General features: G+C 39.8%; 1 protein-coding gene across 1 annotated transcript in view; it reads right to left on the bottom strand.

Moving 5' to 3' along the window:
* Positions 1-2761: 2761 nt before the first annotated feature.
* Positions 2762-21871, bottom strand: part of CEP135 (centrosomal protein 135) — a 101728-nt gene continuing 82618 nt past the window's right edge. Inside the window, exons 21-26 of the mRNA XM_026647928.2 lie at positions 13500-13685; positions 12010-12219; positions 10898-11100; positions 8299-8403; positions 6822-6968; positions 2762-4081 (exon numbers count right to left, since the gene is read on the bottom strand). Of these exons, the coding sequence (XP_026503713.1) occupies positions 4060-4081; positions 6822-6968; positions 8299-8403; positions 10898-11100; positions 12010-12219; positions 13500-13685 (873 nt within the window). The 3' untranslated portion in view covers positions 2762-4059. The remainder of the gene's footprint in view (positions 4082-6821; positions 6969-8298; positions 8404-10897; positions 11101-12009; positions 12220-13499; positions 13686-21871) is intronic.

Below are 21871 nucleotides of genomic sequence, written 5' to 3' on the forward strand. Positions count from 1 at the left end.
ACATTCAGCTATGTAGAATTAAGAGTTATCTGCAAATAGTGAAATTAGCAAACAATTAACATTTGTTGAGTTATCTAAATTAAAGATTTAATTGAGTAAATATTTACATCTAATTTTGCAGTTTCTTTTGCCAAGTGAAGAACATTATCGTCCAAAGAATGGAACACTTGGGCCTAGTCTGCACTACAGAGTTAGGTCAATGCAAGGCGGCTTACGTCAACCTAATTATGTCATGACTACACTACAATGTTCCTCCCACCGATGTAAATCACCTGCGAAGTCGACTTAACTTGACCTCTGCAAGAGGCCTAGCACTTAAGTCGACATAGGTTGATGCAGTGGCAGTATAGACACGACGTTACTTATGTCTACTTTAGTGGCCTCTGGGAGATGTCCCACAATGCCCTGCCATGACTGCTCTGGTCACTGTTTTGAACTCCGCTGCCCAGTGGCCAAGTACACAGGAATACACCCCTCCCCTTTTTGAAATTCCATTTCCTGTTTGCTCGGCGTGGAGAGTTCACCTAGCCACTGCCCAACTAAGCATGCTTGCTACACATTCCAAATGCACTCCTGCCTGGAGTGCACAGGAGGTGGTAGATCTCCTGGTTCTGTGGGGAGAAGAGGCAGTACAGGCAAAACTCCGATCCAGCCATAGAAATATGGACATCTACGAGCAGATCGCTTGAGGCGGGCTACAAGAGGGACCCCCGTACCTTCTACCTCCCAGGCAGTACTCACCAGGGCTGGGACTGCCACCACGGTCTATGAATACCTGGCCGAAGTTAAAATGTGTTGCTTTAAACTTGGGTGGATTAAAGGGAGTGATTTCAATATAGCAAGTTTTCCATATGCTTGGAGTATGCACTCACAATAGTACCTTTGTGCATTGTCTTTTGCAGCTGCAACTGTGGCCTTCACCTCTCCCTCCACACCAGTGGAGAGGCTGAGCCAGATAAGGAGAAGAAAGAGAACGCGGGATGACATGTTTCTAGAGATCATGCAAGCCTCTGGAGCAGCAGACACTGAGCAGAGGGCATGGAGGATCACACTGACAAAATGGGCAGGGGCACTGAGGACAGGAGAAAAGCTCAGGAGAAGGAGCACAATGCACAGCAGGAGATGATGGTATGCATATCCTTCAGATGCGCTATCTATTGCCCCACTGCAGCAAAACCATTCACTATCTCCAGCACACTGCCCAACTCCAAATTGATTCCTGACTGACCAGTAGCAGTCAGGCATTACAAGATTCCACACGGCGATCGCCACTTGCTTCTCCAATGTCAAGGCAGGTCTCATTTTGGTGTCGCTGCGCAGGAGGGCTGGGACAAGTTCCGCACACAGTTCCAGGAAAGAAGTGACCTTGTGGCTGCAGAACTTTTGGATGCACTGCTTGTCATCCCATACCTGCATAATGATGCGATCCCACCAGTCAGTGCTTGTTTCTCGGGACCAAATGGGCACTCTATCATGTTCAGTTGCTCTACGACTGCCAACAGCAAGCGGGAATTGTTTTATTCCATGGCTTCCAGCAAGGCTACTTGAAAGGAATTGTCACATTCTGTGCGGCAGCTCCGGAAATACTGCAGGATCAGGCACATTGTGCTCGCAACACTCATCACTTGTATGAGTGATGGCTTGTACATACTACCGCTTAAGTCAATGCAACTTACTTCGCTCAGGGGTGTGAAAAAGCCATCCCCCGTGAGTGAAGCAAGTTACATTGACTTAAAGCAGTGTCTACAATTACACAACGGAGAAAACTGCATTATGGGACATTCATGCCATTTTCCTAGTCACCCGTGTGAATGTTTTGCCCCCATGCTACCCAAAACACCCTGCGCTAGATGGCGATGAGTTGCATAGTGGGATAGCTACCCATGGTGCACACTGCTCTGCATTGATGCAAGCACTGCTAGTGAGAATGCATAACACTGACACAAGGAGCATAGTGTGGACATACACAACCAACTTAATTACTGTGGCAGCTGACATAACTTAGATTGACTTAATTTTGTAGTGTAAACATATCCTTGCTCTTTTCACTTAGTATTTTATTATTGAAAAAGATTGAGAGTAAAAAGAATGTAAATTAAAAGATTTAAAAGCTACTGCTGAGACTATCCAAAGCAGAAACAAAATAGAATAATGTAAGAATGTACTTTATATAGTTACTGTGAACCTCATCCTGCACCACTAATGTCAATGAAAGCTTTGCCGTTAACTTCATTTGGGGTAGTATCAATCTGTATAGTATCATTTCCCTTCACGCCATAAAGGACAAACCAATAATCTGTTAAAAATAGAATTGTACTCTTTCTGTATAATCAATTCCCTTCCATGCCCCCAGAAGTTGAAACTAACCTATTTAAAATATTTACAAGTAATTCTTAATTTTTGTGTGTTTTATGTTGCCACTTTCAGTCCTTAAAATCTAGTCTGTACACAGATAAACTGACAAAATATGCCACCTTCATACAAGAATAAAGCTTGTATATGGTAGCAACAATATATTTACGTTAATTACAATATTTCTATTGAGACCATATTTCCAGTTTAAACACATTTTTATTAAGTCACAAATCTTAACAATCTTATTGCAAAATACTGTAGATTGGAGACCAAGTGTAGCGAAGTTCAAAGTTTAATTCTTCCATGTCATTTTATATGTTCTTTACGCCTTATTGGTGTCCATAATGGAATCTGGGAAGTACAGGATTTTCTTCAAAGTTATATGAATGGAATGCTGTAAATTACAACAGTATAGGTTTCCCCTTCTAATTCTATACATAACACCAATAAATACTTGTCACATTATCTTTTGAATTACTAAATACTATTAAGCACTATTCAAATTTAACATTTTGGAGAAGGACAATTAAGATGAATCCAAATATACAGTTATCTGACATAGATCAGCTTTAATGTGTTATAAAAAAATGAATGTAGCACAGTACATAACCTACTTTGACCTAAACTTTTAATAATTGTCTGTCACATTTATCAGAGTTTTCGTAAAGAGATTAATCCTCACTGCACTTACCTAGTAGTTCTATATCCTAATAAGGCCCTGTGTCACACCTCTTTAAAAACTTGAACTCAACTGCATGAACAATTCCAGATTTTGTTCTGATCTTTAAAAAAAAAAAAAAAAAATTGAAAAATATCTCCAGATTTAGTTTGGAAATATTCATATTAAGTAAAATAGAACTACTGTGTAATATTTAGTACATTATAATACAGTATAAATTTAAAATCTTGTTTCCATTACTTTTCATTAACATTGGCAAAATAAATTTTAAAATATAAATGGTATTACAGAAGATATTGCAGAAGACTAGACTATTCTTTTTATTAGAGATGACATATAAAGTAAATTTATAAAATACAATTATTGATTTGACACTTCTTTGTTAAGAAGAAAAATCTACAGCAAGGATGATAATACATTCAGAAAATAAATTGAGATTCAGCAAGACATGGGGTGTATAAAAGCAATGACATGCAAACAGAAAATACTTGTAAAAAAATCCAAAACACACGGAAATCCACCAGAACCATAACAAATATACTGTACATGAACAAATCTTTAAAAAAGTCCAAGCCTGTTTTTGCTCAATATTAGCTCATGCTGTAGTATGGACAAATTTCTGAAGCCATATCTGATTTAAGCAAATTTAAATAAGTAGAGAAATTAGAAGTTGTTGCATCAGTTATTCTGACCCAGCTTCCTTCTTTTGTACCATAAATTTATATAGCTATTACACTAGCTTTGCAAAACTGTCATGCGACTTTGTTATAATGTGTGAATTTTGTGCGTCGACAAGCAATGAAAAGCACCCATAAAAAAAAAACCTTGTCACCCCCAGATAAATGGGAGAATAGAATTTTGCAAGGCTGATTGTAGGACACGTGCACACACAAATTCACAAGTTATCACTGATTTGAAGCGAAGTCAGAGGTAGAATTCATGTCAACCTTCATAATTTTCAAAAGTCCTTGAAACAAATTAATCCTTCTGTTACAAGTTTAGTTTTAAGACTATCCCAGGTATGGTTATTCCTTGAAGCTCACATTTCTGGGTGGGGGGAGGAAGAAGAAATTTTAAAAATATAAACATCTGCTTACAGCATTTTTATCAATTCAACCAAGGGTAAAATATATAACAACATTACCTTCTTCATAGTTTATTCCTAAATTACTTGAATCAGCCCATGATACCCACAGAATTTATTTTAATATAATATTTCATTCTTGACACATGTCGCACAAGCACTGGACAAAAGTACAATGTAAGCCAAGGACAAGAAGAAAGTTATTAGGTTAGACTAAGTGGCTTATAAAAAGGGGAAAAATTCCCACTATACAGTATAAAACACCACAATTGACAGAGCACACTTCCACTGTGGAACGCTGCAAGGAAGGGATAAATAAGAAGTAAAACCGATAAGAGAGAGAGGGTAAAAAGTTCATGGGCAGGTCAGAATGCCAAGAAACAATTATGCATTGGACTGGGATTGGACAAATCTTAAATTTGTGTATGAAATCAGATATTTCAAGAGTATTTGGATTCAAGCAAAGTCCATGGAAAAAGTACAAATATTAAATGGTATCTCTTCTGTTAACTTTGTGCAATTTTGGGATTTTTGAGTATCCTGCAAATCTCCTGGACGGTAAAAGATTACAGGCTAGCTACAGATTCTGATCTACCTCTGATAGACTGTGCCTTATCATGACCTTGAACGTTCAGACCTTGGCAATCAGAAATGGAAGAGTCCCCAAGATGCATCTTGGGAAGCTGGCAGTTTGTGCTTGAACCTTTCAAAAAAATCAAGGTTTTTGCTGCTTAGTAGCCTGGGGCTTGGCATCCTGAGGCCTCTGCTAATACAGAGGCCCAGCACCTTCCAGGTATCCTTCAAACCAACCTAGAAATAAAGAATAACATCTTGACCTGTCCCTTACCTCTTTTGTGGAAGGTAGAGGGTTGGGTAATGGATCCCAAGAAACAGAATCTGACCACACTCCTTTTTGCCTTCATGAGACTGTCCTCTGCCCAAATGCCCATTTAGCAAACCTTCAATCTGCTAAACTGCCTACTGAAAGCCAAAAATCTCAGGCAGATGTATCTATGGGTATCAAGTGCGTTGGAGGATTTTCACACTCGATGCTAGGCCATTTCCAATCCCTCATAGACTGAATTCCATACAATTTTGCTAGGGGCGAGGACTGATAAACTGGTATGACTTTTTCCAAAGCTCATACTAGTATTTACCTATGTATCTATGTTATCTACCTTAGTATAAGATTCCTATAACAGTGTATATGTTATTAACAGGTAGCTCCTAGTATGGGTTGTTGCTCTTCATTCTTAGAGCATCCCAGCGTTAGAATCGTGATTCAGGGGTGTTGAACTATGAGGCTTGTCCTTGACCATCAATAACGCTACCATCAAGTGCTAATGTAAAAGGTAGAAGTAGTCAGTGGCATTCTTTGGCAGCGGGTGCTTGCATTTATTTAGAGAGAGAGAGAGATACCTATCTCATAGAACTGGAAGGGACCCCCAAAGGTCATCGAGTCCAGCCCCCTGCCTTCACTAGCAGGACCAAGTACTGATTTTACCCGAGATCCCTAAGTGGCCCCCTCAAGGATTGAACTCACAACCCAGGCCAATGCTCAAATTACTGAGTTATCCCTCCCCCAATTTTGCCACCTTACATGTGGCTAGAGTGGTATATGGATGGATTGGATGATATGATTTCTGGCCTGGAGCCCATAGTGGTTTTCTGCACGAGTCGGATGGCCCTAGCGCCTCTCTCTACAAAAATGAGGAAGCATGGCTACTCTGAGGTAGAGAGAAGGAGAGGAAGAATTGAAGGCTGTCTTCCTCAGTACCCCTGGATGTCATGACATAAAAAATTCCTCCAGCTTTCAGCGTATCAACCTGACAAGTCATTCTCATCTTTCCATGTAGTAGTTTCAGGTTGATAGATGAGATGATTTGTGTATCAAATGTGGTGTAGCTGTCAACCCTGGTCTTTGTGAGGCCATTAATGCTGAGAATATCAGAGCAAGGTGCGGTGAAGAGAGTGTTTAAGTGAGGTTTACCATGAATGCCATAATCTCAGAGTAGGCTATGTGCTTGGACAATATCTACAGCAGACTAGGCAAGATGAATGGCATACATCACCAAAGCTGATGCAAGGAAACAAATTTATTAGACTGCACAAATACTCAAGCTCTGGCCAGTACAGGACACTGGATATGTTTACATAGCAACCAGACACCTGCAGCTGGCCCATGCCAGCCAACTTGGGCTCACGGGGCAGTTTCATTGCTGTGTAGACTTCTGGATTCGGGCTGCAGCCTGAGCCCGGAAGTCTACACAGCAATGAAACAACCCTGCAGCCTGAGCCCTGTGACCCTGAGTCAGCTGGCACTGTAGACATACCCAATATCAGCTCAGTGGCACAGACATGCCACAGCTCCCCCCCCCCTTACTGGTGAAGCGGTTTAATAGTTTTAGAATTTTAAAGCTATGGATGTATATGGCAGTCCTGTTCTATAAGCAAAATCCAAGGAGCAGGAATCCATTGTAATATTTCGCGATTGGAGAATAACTAGCATTTAATGTTTTCAGTCAATACTAGTTATTGTGTTTAAAACACTATAAGAGTGTAACTATCATTGGAGTGTTTAAATATTTCATATGCACCAAAACATAAAATGCTGATTTCCTGCCCCCCGTTTCAATTTAAATACAGCTGTATTTAATTCTTATGTGAACACTTAATCTTGACAGAAATCATCAAATTACTTACTTTTCTGCTGTTGCTCGATCAGTTGTTCTTACAATTGCACGCTCTGGAGAATGGGAAGGAGATCTCATTGTTGAACTAAGTGGAGATGAGGTACGTACAGAAGATGTGGACAGACCATGTCGACGCATTTCCTGAATTGCGCGCTCTCTACCAAGTAGACAATAATTTTGTTAAACACTAATTTGTACACACTTATCTTTATTACCACTATTAGCATTCATATTCTGCCACATCATAATATTTCTCTGTAGAAATTATTAGATGATAAAAGAAAATGAAAGGTGATCATTTAAATGAATATCATATATACATTTTAAATAAAAATGTCTCAATTATATTTAAGGGACACAGATCACTTTTTAAAATTAATGGTTAAAAGTAACATTTAAGGGTACAATAAAAGGTTAGAAAAATTTTTTCTACTTTTTCAGTTTGTTTACTTTGTGAATTTGACAACACTTCGTGTAGTCAGTCTTGTTCTTCTGCAAACTCAGTATATATGTTTTTTGTATGGTCTCCCATACCTCAAGAGGTGAGGAAAAACCCCTACTTACCACCTCAGCTGGAACTAACATGGACTGTACCAGGGGAAAGGATTGGGCCCAGACTAGGAATGAGTCTAGTCTGTGAAAGAAGCTTATTGGAACATCTCTGAGGCTGAGATGTGATCTGTAATCAGTTTCTTAATGTATTAGGCTTAGACTTGCGTGTTTTTGCTTTATTTTACTTGGTAACTTACTTTGTTCTGTCTGTTATTACTTGAAACCACTTAAATCCTACTTGTTATACTTAATAAAACCACTTTTGTTTATTAGTAATCCCAGAGTAAGTGATTAATACCTGGGGGAGCAAAGAGCTGTGCATATCTCGCTATCAATGTTATAGAGGGCGGACAATTTATGAGTTTACCCTGTATAAGCTTTATACAGAGTAAAACGGATTTATTTGGGGTTTGGATCCCATTGGGAACTGGGTGTCTGGGTACTGAGCAGTTTTTGGTTAAAGTCTGCAGCTTTGGGGGTGTGGACCAGACTCTGGGTCTGGGTTGCAGCAGGCTAGCGTGTCTGGCTCAACAAGGCAGAGTTCTGGAGTCCCAAGCTAGCAGGGAAAATGGGCTCAGAGGTAATCTCAGCATGTCGGGTGACAGTCCCAAAGGGGTCTCTGAGACCGAACCCGTCACAGGTGTCTCCTGGGCTTGATCCAGTTGTAAGAATTTTGGCCAATGCATTATAACTATATTGTTGCTAGGATATAAAATATGAGGGTATATATGCTTGTATTGATATTCTGAATGTAATCAACACCAAGAGGTCTTTGGACTAATAAAGGAATGCTTGTGTGAAAACTGAGTTATAGTAAACCTTAATAAAATTATTAGGAAAACTATTTTCAAAACACACGGTATTGCATTAGCAGCTACCTTAATGATAGGAAAGGAGGATCACCCCACTGAAACAAAAACAACACAGGTGCTTACCGTTCAAATCGTTCAGTTGTCAGTTGCCTTTTTAAAACATCATAGTCAGTCTGTAGCTGTGCAACTTTACTTCGAAGTATGGAAACTTCTCTATTATGACTGGTTCTAAAAATAGCATGAGAAGTAACAACACATTTTCTTAAACTGTTGCACACTTTCAGCTGGTATCTTAGAGGAATGAGGAAAAACAGAAATGAACAAGGGAAACCAAAAAATGAAATAAGAGGAGTTGTTAGTTCAAACAACTCAAAATAACAAAGTGAGAATCAGAAGTGATGGGAAGAACTGAATGAATACAATGACAAATTACTGGATAAAGCTAACCTGTAAAAGACAGAAGTGTGAACTTGGAAGTCCTTCAATAAATTCATACTACAGTGCATCATATTCCTTTATAGATAAAAATATACAGTAGAACCTCAGAGTTACGAACGCCTTGGGAATGGAGGTTGTTTGTAACTCTGAACAAAATGTTACGGTTGTTCTTTCAAAAGTTTACAACTGAACATTGATTTAATACAACAGCTTTGAAGCTTTACTATGCAGAAGAAAAATGCTTCTTTCCCTTTTTTTTAAGTAGTTTATGTTAGGGCTGTCAAGCGATTAAAAAAATTAATCGCGATTAATTGTGCTGTTAAACAACAATAGAATACCATTTATTTTAAATATTTTTGGATGTTTTCTACATTTTCAAATATATTAATTTATATTACAACACAAAATACAAAGTGTACAGTGCTCACTTTATATTTTTTTATTACAAATATTTGCACTGTAATAAACACAAATTGTATTTTTCAATTCACCTCATACAAGTACTGTAGTGCAATTTCTATATCATGAAATTTGAACTTACAAATGTAGAACTATGTACAAAAAAACCTGCATTCAAAAATAAAACAATGTAAAATTTTAGAGCCTGCAAGTCCACTCAGCCCTACTTGTTCAGCCAATCGCTCAAACAAGGTTGGTTACAATTTGCAGGAGATAATGCTGCCCACTTCTTGTTTACAATGTCACCTGAAAGTGAGAACAGGTGTTCTCATGGCACTGTTGCAGCCAGCATCACAAAATATTTACGTGCCAGATGTGCTAAAGATTCATATGTCCCTTCATGCTTCAACCACCACTCCAGGGGACATGCATCAATGCTGATGACAGGTTCTGCTCGATAAAAATCCAAAGCAGTGCAGATCGACGCTTGTTCATTTTCATTATCTGAGTCAGATGCCACCAGCAGAAGGTTGATTTTCTTTTTTGGTGGTTCGGGTTCTGCAGTTTCCGCATCGGAGTGTTGTTCTTTTATGACTTCTGAAAGCATGCCCCACACCTCCTCTCTCTCAGATTTTGGAAGGCACTTCAGATTCTTAAACCTTGGGTCGAGTGCTGTAGCTATCTTTAGAAATCTCACATTGGTACCTTCTTTGCATTTTGTCAAATCTGCAGTGAAAGTGTTCTTAAAATGAACAACATGTGCCGGGTCATCATCTGAGACTGCTATAACAGGAAATATATGGCAGAATGCGGGTAAAACAGAGCAGGGGACATACAATTCTGCCCCAAGGAGTTCAGTCACAAATTTAATTAATGCTTATTTTTTTAACAAGCGTCATCAGCATGGAAGCATGTCCTCTGGAATGGTGGCTGAAGCATGAATAGGCATACAAATGTTTAGAATATCTGGCACATAAATACCTTGCAATGGCGGCTACAAAAATGCCGTGCAAATGCCTGTTCTCACTTTCTGGTGACATTGCAAATAAGAAGAGGGCAACATTATCTCCCTTAAATGTAAACAAACTTGTTTGTCTTAGTGATTGGCTGAACAAGAAGTAGGACTGAGTAGACTTGTAGGCTCTAAAGTTTTACATTGTTTTGTTTTTGAATGCACTCATGTAGCAAAACAAAAAAAAAAAATCTACATTTGTAAGTTGCACTTTCACGACAAAGACTGCACTACAGTACTTGTATGAGGTGAACTGAAAAATACTATTTCTTTCGTTTATAATTTTTACAGTGAAAATATTAGTAGGCAAAAATAATATATACTTTGATTTCAATTATAACACAGAATTCAATATACATGAAAATGTAAAAAAAAATCCAAAATAATTAATAAATTTCAATTGGTATTCTTTATTTAACAGTGCAATTAAAACTGCGATTAATCGCGATTAATTTTTTAAATCACGATTAATTTTTGATTTAATCGCTTGAGTTCACTTGATTGATAGCCCTAGTATTTTTCCTTAACTTCATTTCCTGAAACAGATAAACCTGATCTGACTGAGAAAGTTTCTTTCCTGTAGCTGAAATCCTACTCATAATAGTAACTGGGAGGATGGAAGCCCACGTCAAGAGTCCTTAAGAGTTTTGGGCTCTTATGGAAGGTTTGAACACACAAACTCTTCCAACAGGTGCACACATACAAACAATGATGCTCTCAGAAAGAATCTTTTGACCAAGTGTGGAGGGTTTGATTATGTAAATAAGTGTTTTCATACAGTTCAAAGATTTTTCACAATCAAAATACAAATAAAATAAAAAATTTACAACTCAAAATATTGGAAGAAATGTAATGGTCTGTTTTAGAACTTACAGTTTGCTCTCTGCAAGAGTTAGCTTGTCTTTAAGTAACTGAATTTCTGAATCTTTCTCATGGGATGTTAAATGATTCTGAAACTCTTTGTCTCTGCTAGTAGCGAGCAGTGTTTCAAGATTCTGAATAGTAAGTCGTTCGCTGGACAATTGCTTTTTTAACAGCTCTGCTTCTGACTTTATATCTTCTAATTCAGCCAGAACCTAGGGTATAAAACAATTACTACAGTAAATGTTACTAGCCTGATATTTAACGCTCACTATTTATGTAGTATTTTACAAACAGATACGTGTGTGTACAGTTTTCACATTCTCTGAAAAATACTAATTTACAGTTTATAAAAGATTTTTTTTAAACAGACAAGAAATTATGTTAAAATGGAGTTACATTAAAATTGATATGTATTTTTAATTGTAAGGGTTTAGAAAAAACACATTATAGGAATGTTTTAATAATCCCTAAAATGAGCCTTATAAACCCAGGAAATTCAGAATTGAGCTTAAATGTATAAGAAATCTAAATGGTTAAGATGGAAATATTCAGTTAAGGCACCTAAACAATTTTGTGCCTTGTAGTGACAATACAAAAAGGAATAAATACCTCAAGGAGATCAAGATTAATCTGGACTCACAAACATTAAAATGCCTTAATCATAATGGTATGTTCAACACATGATTATTTTAAACTTAATCTTAATGATTAACCTTAACTCTGCTGTGTTACCATTTTTAACCTGAGGGTTTTTTATTTGTCATGTAACTTCAGAATTAGATACATTATATTAATTATTAAAATTAGTCACTTTAATAGACATAAAAACAAACCATCATGATCTAAATAAAATGGTCCTAGATGTATAGTAGGTTAATATGTATAGTAGGTTAATAATCAGTAGAAAATTTAAAGATTGTACAGTATATCAAGAATTAGTGCATGCACACACCCCCACCCCCCTATTTCCTATTCTAAAGGAGCCCCAGTGAAGTGTATGTGCATGTCAGAAATGATTACTAGTAAGGGGGGGAAAAAGAATTATTAGAGCTCCCTCAAGTAAGGAAATCAAATTGTGTATCTGTGCTATATCAAGTGTTATATTAGTCGGTGCTTCTTACCCTTTCATAATCCATGTTTTTGGATGTTAGCTGTCGTGAAAAAAGTTCTTTGCTAGACTCAAGTTTCATGCACAGTTCCCTCATAGAAGCCAAGTCAGCTAATACAGAAGACTTTTCTTCTTGTTCGTATTTGAGATCCTCTTCCAATCTGGACATATTTTTTGTAATTGAAGAGAGTTGAGATTCATATGCTTGGTGTGCATTGATATGCTAAATGAAAACAGACAACAGTTAAGTGGTCGTGGATTTTCCCCCCCCCAGTGTTAAAAGTTGCATAACAAAGTTACATACATCTAAGTATCTTTGCCCTGAGCTCTAAATTGAACTTCAGACTACCTTACTTTTTTTTTTTTTTTTTTAAATCTTATTTTTTTTAAAAAAACCACAACCCTAAAAACCAGGTTTCTCAGAAACTTTTGCAACCATTTGAAGGAATACACAGATATTAAACAAAAAGCAGAAGTAGACTATAATGGTGTTTCAGAAGAAAATTAAAACTTAAAAATTAAAGACTGAACTCCATCTTTTACTCAACTGCCAATCTTGAACTTATCATGCTTTTGTCAATGAATTAAGAATGTCAGACAGAAACGTAGCCTGTCTCTGCTTGGCTGTTATAATCTTTTTGATCTTCAGAAAGACTGTTTCTTCAAATATGAAATTCTCATTTGATATAACTGGAATAAACTAATATGCTGTTATAAGAACCAAAAGTTTGAACTAATACTTAACTCTGAAAAATATCACAAGAACATTTTGTCTCACTTAGTGAAATGGAATTATTGGAAGACATAGTGGCACTATTTATTAATATCTACAGAGATCATGCAATATCTATCATCTCCATTTTGAAGTCTTCATACAAGCTCTACCAAACAGTTCCTCCACAGGAATGTAAACCTGCTCTACTTAACAATAGTATGTTCAGAGATTTGAGTAACAATAGTATAGCATTACAGAGTGCTAATACTGGTTTGCATTTCTCTGCAGCACCTTGCAAAAAGGGGGCCTTGATCCTTGGCTTTGGCTACTAGGTACTACTAATATATCAACACCTCCACCACTACTGCCTCTATGATTACCACATGGAGCCTTTCAGTCAAGAAACGAAATGTGCTTTGAACAAATAATTAATCATGCCCTTGTGAAATACTGCAGGCAAATATCACACCTATTTTATGGATAGGTAACCTAAAAGGCTCTTAACATACTGGCAAACAATCCCCCTCCCCCCAACAACAACTGAAAATCTATCGCTGTGGCATCAGCAGTAAGTTAAGCAGAATAGAAATGATACTATTCTAGCTAGAATTGCAGTTACCATTTCAAATATTCTGTGTCTGCCTTCAAAACATTCAAGGATAGAAGTTTATTTCCATGCAAGCATAGCAAATGTTCCTTATCTTTTATTTAAAAACAAAAAAAAGCAATTAAGTATAAACCATTTTCCTTGATAGGATTCAATTTTATTGGGTGGTATTGGTTATTACCTCTTGAATTTCTTTTTCTAAAAGTTCCACTCTCTCTCGAAGATGTCTTCTATCGGTATCTACAGAGAGGAGTTCAAGACGTATTGAGCTGCTTTCTCCCTCAGCTTGATGGGCCTTGACTTCCCAGTCCTCAGCTTGACTGTGGAGCATTCGGAACTTCTCTAACAATTCTTGATTTTCTTGTTCCTAGTTGAAATAAAATTAATCACTTTATAATTAACTATGTGTCACTGCAACAAATGTCTTGTACCTTCCAGTCATTTAACCCTCTTTGTGCCTGCAAGCCGCATCTGTTACACTACTTCAAAGGAAGGCGTGGCCTTCGCCATATCCCTGACCCTGTATGAAGGCGTTCATCTTTCTCTCCCTGGAGAGAGTACATAGCTTCATTCCTTATGCAAGTGCCAAGCAGCAAATGTATCCCAGATACAGCAACCCAACTCAGTTTATATTAGAAGTGTTTTTTTAAGCAATTTACAGAATAGATACTATTGTTTGATGATACATACCTGTCAAGGATACCACGAAAAATACATTAACAATATTTTTTACCTCATATTTTACCTCTTAAGGTAGGAATTTCTTGCCATTCTCAAGATCAAAGCTATATTGCTATTATCATTTCTATCAAAGCTGCAGTGTATCTGGCAAAGATATCCCTAAAAGACGATCAGTCCGGCCTATTAGCTCATTTTATTAGCTCTTCTAGCTTTAAAGTTTTCAGTCATTACAATAAATACTCAAATTTGGATTACTTTATCCTTCTTTCAATACTCTGTTCTTTTTTCTTTGATCTAAGGGTACTATCAAAAAGGGTCATATATTTCTTTCCAATCACCAAGGTCTCTAACAACTTCTTCCTAGCTACAACTCAGGGTTTGTATCCATATCTTTTCTTTGACCTTTCAGCTACTTCAACCACACCCTGCTTATTAAAATCTTATCCTCCCTTGCTGTTCTCTCCTGATTCAACTCCTACCTCTCTAATCATTCCTTTGGCATCTCTTTCAGCAGATACTCTTCCTCTTCTCTCCGTGGAAGTTCTATAGAGCCCCATCTTTGGCCCCCACTTCTTCCATTACACCTTCTTGATACTACTATTTTGTATTACAACAGTGCCTAAAGGTTCCAATCAGGATTGAGGCCCTATTGTGGCAGGCACAGTACAAGTATATGTTTCACATTAAAAAACCCTACATTTAACGAATATTCTTAAGGTTTCAAAGTCCAACATTCAAAAGTCAAGAAATGCTAGAATTAAGGTTGCCTGTGCAACCTTATTCAGCAGCCTTGTGTGTATGCATTTGACATAAAAGAGGCTCTGACTATATGATTGCATACAATTTTTTCTCCATAGGACCCCTGCCTCATTCAATGCACAAAATGGATGGTGCTTAGTGAGCAGCTATTCAACATTTTGTTTTATCCACATTGGTCAATACACTCACGCATTGTTTATTAGACACTATTTGAAAACTGTTATGAAGACAGAATTATTAATTTCTTCTCAGGCATTTCTATGGCACTCATTGCTAGGGTATCTAAATACTTCACAAAATTAATTTATGTTCACAACATACCTGTGAGATAAAGTGGTGGTATAATCCATTTTACAGATGGGGAACTGAATAACAGAGATTAAGTTCAAAAGTGTCCACTAATTTTGGGTGCCCAATTTGAGAAGACTAGGACCTAATTTTTCAGAGAATTTAGCATTATATAGAACTGTGTGTTCAAAGCACAGCGCCTATTGGTTTCAGTTGCAGCTGTGAGTACTCAGCATTTCTGCATATCACTCCCCAGGGTCTAAAATCAGGCACTCAAAAAACAAGGAATACACAATTAGTAACCACCTATGAAAAGTTTGATTTGAGTGACTTGATTAGCATCACACAGGAACTCTGTGGCAAAGACAGGGATAGAATCCAATTCTCCAGAACAGCATTCAACTGTCTTAACCATGATACCATCCTTTCTCTTACTGCAGTCCCCTGCTTCATTGATTAATCATCCTCCAACCTCTGCAACCAATGAAGCAGGGATCCTACAGACGACAGTCCTTTTCAATCCAAAACCCTGATTAATCCCCAAAGAAGGTCTATCCTGTCCACCGAAGGAAGAAGGAGTCCTGTGTAAATGAAGACTCTCATAATGAATACAAACAAGTGGATTAAGGTTGCATGGACATTTCCTAGCTTTTGAGTGCTTGACTGTAACATTATTCATGTGTTTTTTTTAATTTAGGGAGTTGTGACAGCCTGTACCCTATGTTCACCCCTTTTACAAGACCATGTTAAATTTTGTACAAAGCATATTGTGTAAGGTATCATTTGAAAACTCATGATTTGCTGATCATTATTGTCCTGGTAAACTGTGTGTGGCAACGCTGTATGTAAAGATATGAGACTCCATTGTATAATATTATCAAGACATGTTCCAACATGTTCTGGTGGGCAGTCACAAACAAGTTCCCCAGAGACAAAGGCTAGCCAACACCTCAGCTAGGTGTCAACGAGATCAAATGGACCATCACCTGATTAAGTGGCCAATCTTCAGCAGGAGAGAGGGTGTGGGCAAAAGATCTACATTTTGACAAACAAGCAGCTTATGGTTCCTGGCTACACCAAATTTCTGTCTCCTGAACATCAGCAGGAGATGATTCTTGTGCAAGAGAAAGGGTTATAAGAATTTGGGGCATCTGCCCTCTCCCATCTCTCCCTTTCTCTTTACCAACAGCATCAACAAACTTAAGAAGAAAAGATGCCGCATTGGATTGGGGGAGATCCTGAGGGATTCAGCCAGAAAAACTGTTAGAACTTGTATTTCCCTGTAATCAATTCTGACTTAGATGCCGCATTACTTGTAGTCACTTAAAAATCTATCTTTCTGTAGTTGATACATTTGTTTTGTTGTTTTATCTAAACTAGAGTATTTGGATTCAAATGTTTGGGAGACTCCAATTGGGATAACAAGATTTGTACATATCATTTTCTATTAATAAATAACAGGTTTTGTATGAGTTTATATTGTCCAGGAGGGTTCTGGGCAGTACAAGATGCACATTTCTGGGGAAAAGTCCAGGAATAGATCTCACTTCTCTCTGTTTGTTGAAGTAAAGGACCATCGTCATATTTCCCAACATTATGAGGACATGGTAACACTGGATGAATGGGAGAAAGTCTTTGAAAGTGTCTTGGACTGCCTGTAATTCCAGAACACTGATGTGCATCTTGGCCTCTTGGGGTGTCCAAGTGCCTTGTACGGTGTGGCAATCCATGTGGGTTCTCCAGCCTAAAAGGGAAGCATCTATAAGACTGTCCTGTATGGTGAAGGGGAAAAGGAAAGGAATACCCAAAAATACTTGGTGGCAATTTTCCCACCATAGTAGAGATGATGTTAGTTGGCGGGAACTGTTACCATGGTGTTCATAGGACTGCTTGCTTGCTGAGTACGCTTGAAGCCATGCTTGCAGGCAAAAAAGGTGGAGTCTGCCAAATGGCACGACGTAAGTTCACGAAGTCATATGTTCCAGGTGAGAAAGAGAAATTCTGATTGGTGTTCAAGGGTTGTTCATCACCTGATATATCAGGTCGTTCCCTGCTTGGGATCTGTCCATTGGCAGATAAGCCCTTACCGTGACTGAATTTAGGGATGCTCCAATGAAGTCTAGAGTTTCTGTTGGAGTGAAAGCAGGCTTCTCCAGGTTTATGCTGAGCCGTAGGGAAGACAGGAGCTGAAACATCGAAGAAGTTGACTTGTAGGCTTCTTGATGTATATTGGCAATGAGAAGACAGTCATTGAGATAGGGGATAATGGTGAAACCACACCTGACATGGGCTGCTACTGCCACAAAGACCTTGGTAAAGACCCTGGAGAGGTTGCAAGGCCAAAAAGGAGCACTCTGTATTGAAAGCAATTAGGGCCCACTATGAATCTGAGAAAAATATCTCTGAGTGGGGTAAGTATCCACATGAAAGTACGTGTCCTTCACATCAAGAGCTGTAAATTAAGTTCCTTGTCTAGGTATGGAATTATAGATGCTAGTGTGTACATGCAAAATTTCAGTTTGCGAATAGAGTGGTTGAGATAGCCGAAATCAAGACTGGGTCTCCAGCCACCTTTTTCAGTACTAGGAAGTATGTTGAGTAAAAACTCTTTCCTTGGTGCTGAAGAGGTACCTGATCTATTGCTCCTTACCATGGGAGGGATTCTACTTTTTGTTTGAGAATCTCCTCATGAGAATGGCCCATGAAATGGGCAAGGATAGGAGTTTTGGAGGGGATAGGTAAGTAAGTTTGATCGCATAACCAGAATGGATGATGTCTATTACCCACTTTTCTGCTCTTATTTCACTCCAGTTGTGGGAAAAGTGCCAATAAGAAAGGTCAAAGAGTGGTTATGGAGTCCCCCTAGAGCATGGGGTACCATTGGTTCCGAGACAGGTGCTGAGGTAGAGGTTGGTTCCATACAGGTCCTGGTTTCTTGTCTAGGAAGGTATCTCTCAGAGAAGGAAACATAGGTTCTTCTGGTGGTTCAGTGTCTCCTGAGAAAGAAAAGACCAATTCTGTGTCTACTGGCAGTAGTTATGCCGTAAGTAAACAATGGCTGGAATATGCAAAGGGGGACAGACTCCTTCCATAACTTGCATATACTGGTGAAGTCAGGACCTGATAGAAATGGAAAGGGAGAATCTGAGAGATCAAAAATGTCATCAGGTATAGAGTAAGTCTCCACCCTCCCTGGAGCGTGAGGGGTCCTGTTCACCCAAACTGATGGACCTGGAGCAGTTTGTACCATTGTTGAGTGAAGCAATGTCGGTACCATCAGTGGCTGGGGTTCCTGATGGTTGCCTTTTGCCGATACCATTGGTTCCCGGTGTTTAAGTTTAGTTGGTATTGGAGATACTCTTGCTACTGTAGTGTGGTCTGGTACTAACAGAGCCCTGGATTTGTGAGCTTTCTTGTGACAACACTGAGACTTAGGATATTCTAAGTCCTTGTGGGCTGAGCAAGAAGACTTACTTGACTTAGGGAGGGCTCTATCTGACTTCTTTGAAGTGGGCTTAGAGGAGGATTTGCTCTAGTGTTTAAGAGAACACTCCTTGTCTTTCCAACAAGACCCTAACAAGTGATCTGTGAAAGTAGATTCCCTTGCTCCTAAGTCAAGCCGATACACAGGGGGCGGTCCCCTGACTGGAATCCAACTGCGGCCTCATGGCTTTCTCCATAAGATGCTTCTTAAGATGAAGTTCCCACCCCTCTGGGGGAAGAGCAGCAGATTCTGGACTTTGCCATGATGTGAGTTTCCCAGAGGTTGCACAGGCAGTGTTGATTGTTGTTGTGACCATGAAGGATTGCAGGAAAGAAGTAAAGATTTTAAAGCTTGGAGTTCTGGGCATAATCTACTACTGGTAATGAGATATGGGGAGGGAGAGTTCCCCAGGATGGGGAATCTAATTAACTATAAAACTTAGCTAAATACTATAGAGCAAAATTCTAAACTATTTACAATACATATATTTACAGACTGAAGAATAAAGAGGGAAAGAAAGTTCTGGACCCTAGTTGATCCGACCTAAGCCAAGGAGTGATAAGAAGGAACGGGAGACACAATTGGTCTGCTCCGTCTATTATCTCCTTGGTTGGAGGCATGAGGAGAGCAAGGGTACATGTGCAGACCAATAGAGCCTGCTTTCAAAAATCCTCTGTCTCCGGGCCATGGACAGCACGCATACCCACCGTGGAATACACAGAGACCACCACTCAAAGAACATCACTGTATTTTGATTCTAATAATTTCTGAAGCAGAATTTTTTGTACTTTGCCTATCTTCCAAATTTCGATGGAAATATTTTTTGTTGGTTTGTGTGCACAATGAAAATGACGTTTACAGATAAAAATCGAATCCTTCCAAGCCTGATTAAAAAAGATTAGATCTTGCTTTGTTGCTCATAGCAAGGAAGTAATGCTAGAAATATATCACTGTCTATACTGTAAAACATCCAACCAACCAAATGTGAGGATGCTTCTCCTCACCATTGCCGACAATGTAACTATGACACTGGTCTACAATTTTTGAGAAGTCGTCTGCTTCAGAGATAAAATGTGCTATTTATTATGTATTTTGATGTGCTGAATTCAAATATGACAATTAAAACAACTGATTGGCTACTGTTTCTAAGGCCTGGTCTACACTAGGCTTTTATGTCGACTTTAGCGCCGTTATATCGAATTAACCCTGCACCCGTCCACACCAGGAAGCCATTTAGTTCGACAGAAAGCTCTCTTTAAATCGATTTCTGTAATCCTCCCCAACGAGAGGAGTAGCGCTAAATTCGACATGGCCATATCGAATTAGGCTAGGTGTGGATGGAAATCGACGGTAATAGCTCCGGGAGCTATCCCACAGTGCACCACTCTGTTGACGCTCTGGACAGCAGTCCGAGCTCGGATGCTCTGACCAGCCACACCCCCGGGAAAATTTGAATTCATTTTCATTTTCCTGTCAGGGCAGTTTGAATCTCAGTTCCTCTTTGGACATCGAGGGGAGCTCAGCAGCAGTGGCAACTATGCAGAGCTCTCCAGCAGAGATGGCCGTGCAATCCAATAGAAAGAGGGCCCCAGCATGGACTGATCGGGAAGTCTTGGATCTCATCGCAGTGTGGGGCGATGAGTCCGTGCTTTCAGAGCTGCGCTCCAAAAGAAGGAATGCTAAGATCTACGAGAAGATCTCCAAAGCCATGGCAGAGAGAGGCTACAGCCGGGATGCAACGCAGTGCCGCGTGAAAATCAAGGAGCTGAGACAAGGCTACCAAAAAACCAAAGAGGCTAACGGACGCTCCGGATCCCAGCCCCACACATCCCGTTTCTACGAGGCACTGCATTCCATCCTGGGAGCGGCCGCCACCACTACCCCACCCCTGACCGTGGACTCCGAGGATGGGATCATGTCGGACATGACAGCGGACGGGGAAGATGAAGAAGGAGATGAGGAGGACGAGGCAGTCGACAGCGCTGGCACCGCTGATTTCCCCGACAGCCAGGAGCTCTTCATCACCCTTACCGAGATCCCCTACCAACCGTCCCCATCCCTTACCCCGGACACAGAATCAGGGGACGGATCAAGCAGTAAGTGCTGTAAACATGTAAACATTTATTTAAAACAGAACGGTAATATTTATACTATTAACAATGTATATTTATAAAAGTGCTGTAAACTAGTAAAAAAATAATCAGGTACAAAACAGGAATATTTACAAAGGTAACAAATGGGTTTTGCATGATTTCTCTGTCTTAGGCTCTTCTCAATTTAGTCCCAAGTATTTTAAAAAAATTTCACAATGTCCGTTACTACATGATTCCCAGGCCCAAGACGCTCCACTCCAAAGTCTCAGTGCACCTACGCGAAAATCCGGTCAATGTGGCCGGGGATCGACGAGAAATCCTCGTAGGAGAACTCCTCGTAGGTCTCGTGGAGGTAGAGCTCAAGCCTGTTGATCAGGTTCCGGGGTAGGGCGATCTTAGTGGGCCCTCCGTGGTAGCAGACATGTCCCCTCCATGCCACAATCAGGTACTCGGGGATCATGGCCCGACATAGCATGGCGGCATACGGCCCCGGTTTTTGCATGCTTTCCCGCAGCATGCGTTCTCTCTGGGTGTCCGGGATCCTCAGGAGGGTGATGTCGCTCATGACGCCCTGCTTTGAATTAGGGAGGGGACTGTTAGTATTGGGACTTTTACAGCCACGCGGTGGAGGGAGAGGGGCAGCATACAGGGATCTTTCCCTGGGACAGCCGCGAGGGGGTGGGACAGGGGCAGAGTTGATGCTGTCCTGATTGCTGGCAGCAGAGACTGGCATTGCTTTCAATGTGAAAGGAGGCCAGTGCTACTGCTGGAGTTTTAAGCAGCCACAAGTCTGCGGCTTACCATTATTGCCCGCTCCAGAAGTTCAGGTCTCCAGCCACAGTTCTCTGAACAGTCCAAGACCTCCGCAAGTCCACAGGCACTGAAGGCGACGGCCGAAAATTCGACCTTGTCCTGAGTGCGCATGTGAGAGGTTCAGTGCATGGTCTTGTTCACAGAGAAAGACTAGGTTCTTTGTATACAATTTCATTTATCTGTCTCAGGAATTCACTCCCTTTTTAAAATTCACACAGACACATCTGCGACTGTCTCCCAACCCAGCCTGTCAGCACACTCCCAGAGGCTAGCGCAGATTAGGCGGAGGAAGAAGAAGACGCGTGAAGACATGTTCACAGAACTAATGGGCTGCTCCCGAGCCCAGGCAGCCCAGCAGACACAGTGGAGGGAGAACTTGTCACAAATGCACCGAGCAGTCATGGAACGGGAGGAGAGGTGGCGTCAGGAGGACCA

Source organism: Terrapene carolina, unplaced genomic scaffold (assembly GCF_002925995.2).
Source record: "Terrapene carolina triunguis isolate 2854851 unplaced genomic scaffold, T_m_triunguis-2.0 Scaffold66, whole genome shotgun sequence".
Taxonomy (NCBI): Eukaryota; Metazoa; Chordata; order Testudines; family Emydidae; genus Terrapene; species Terrapene triunguis.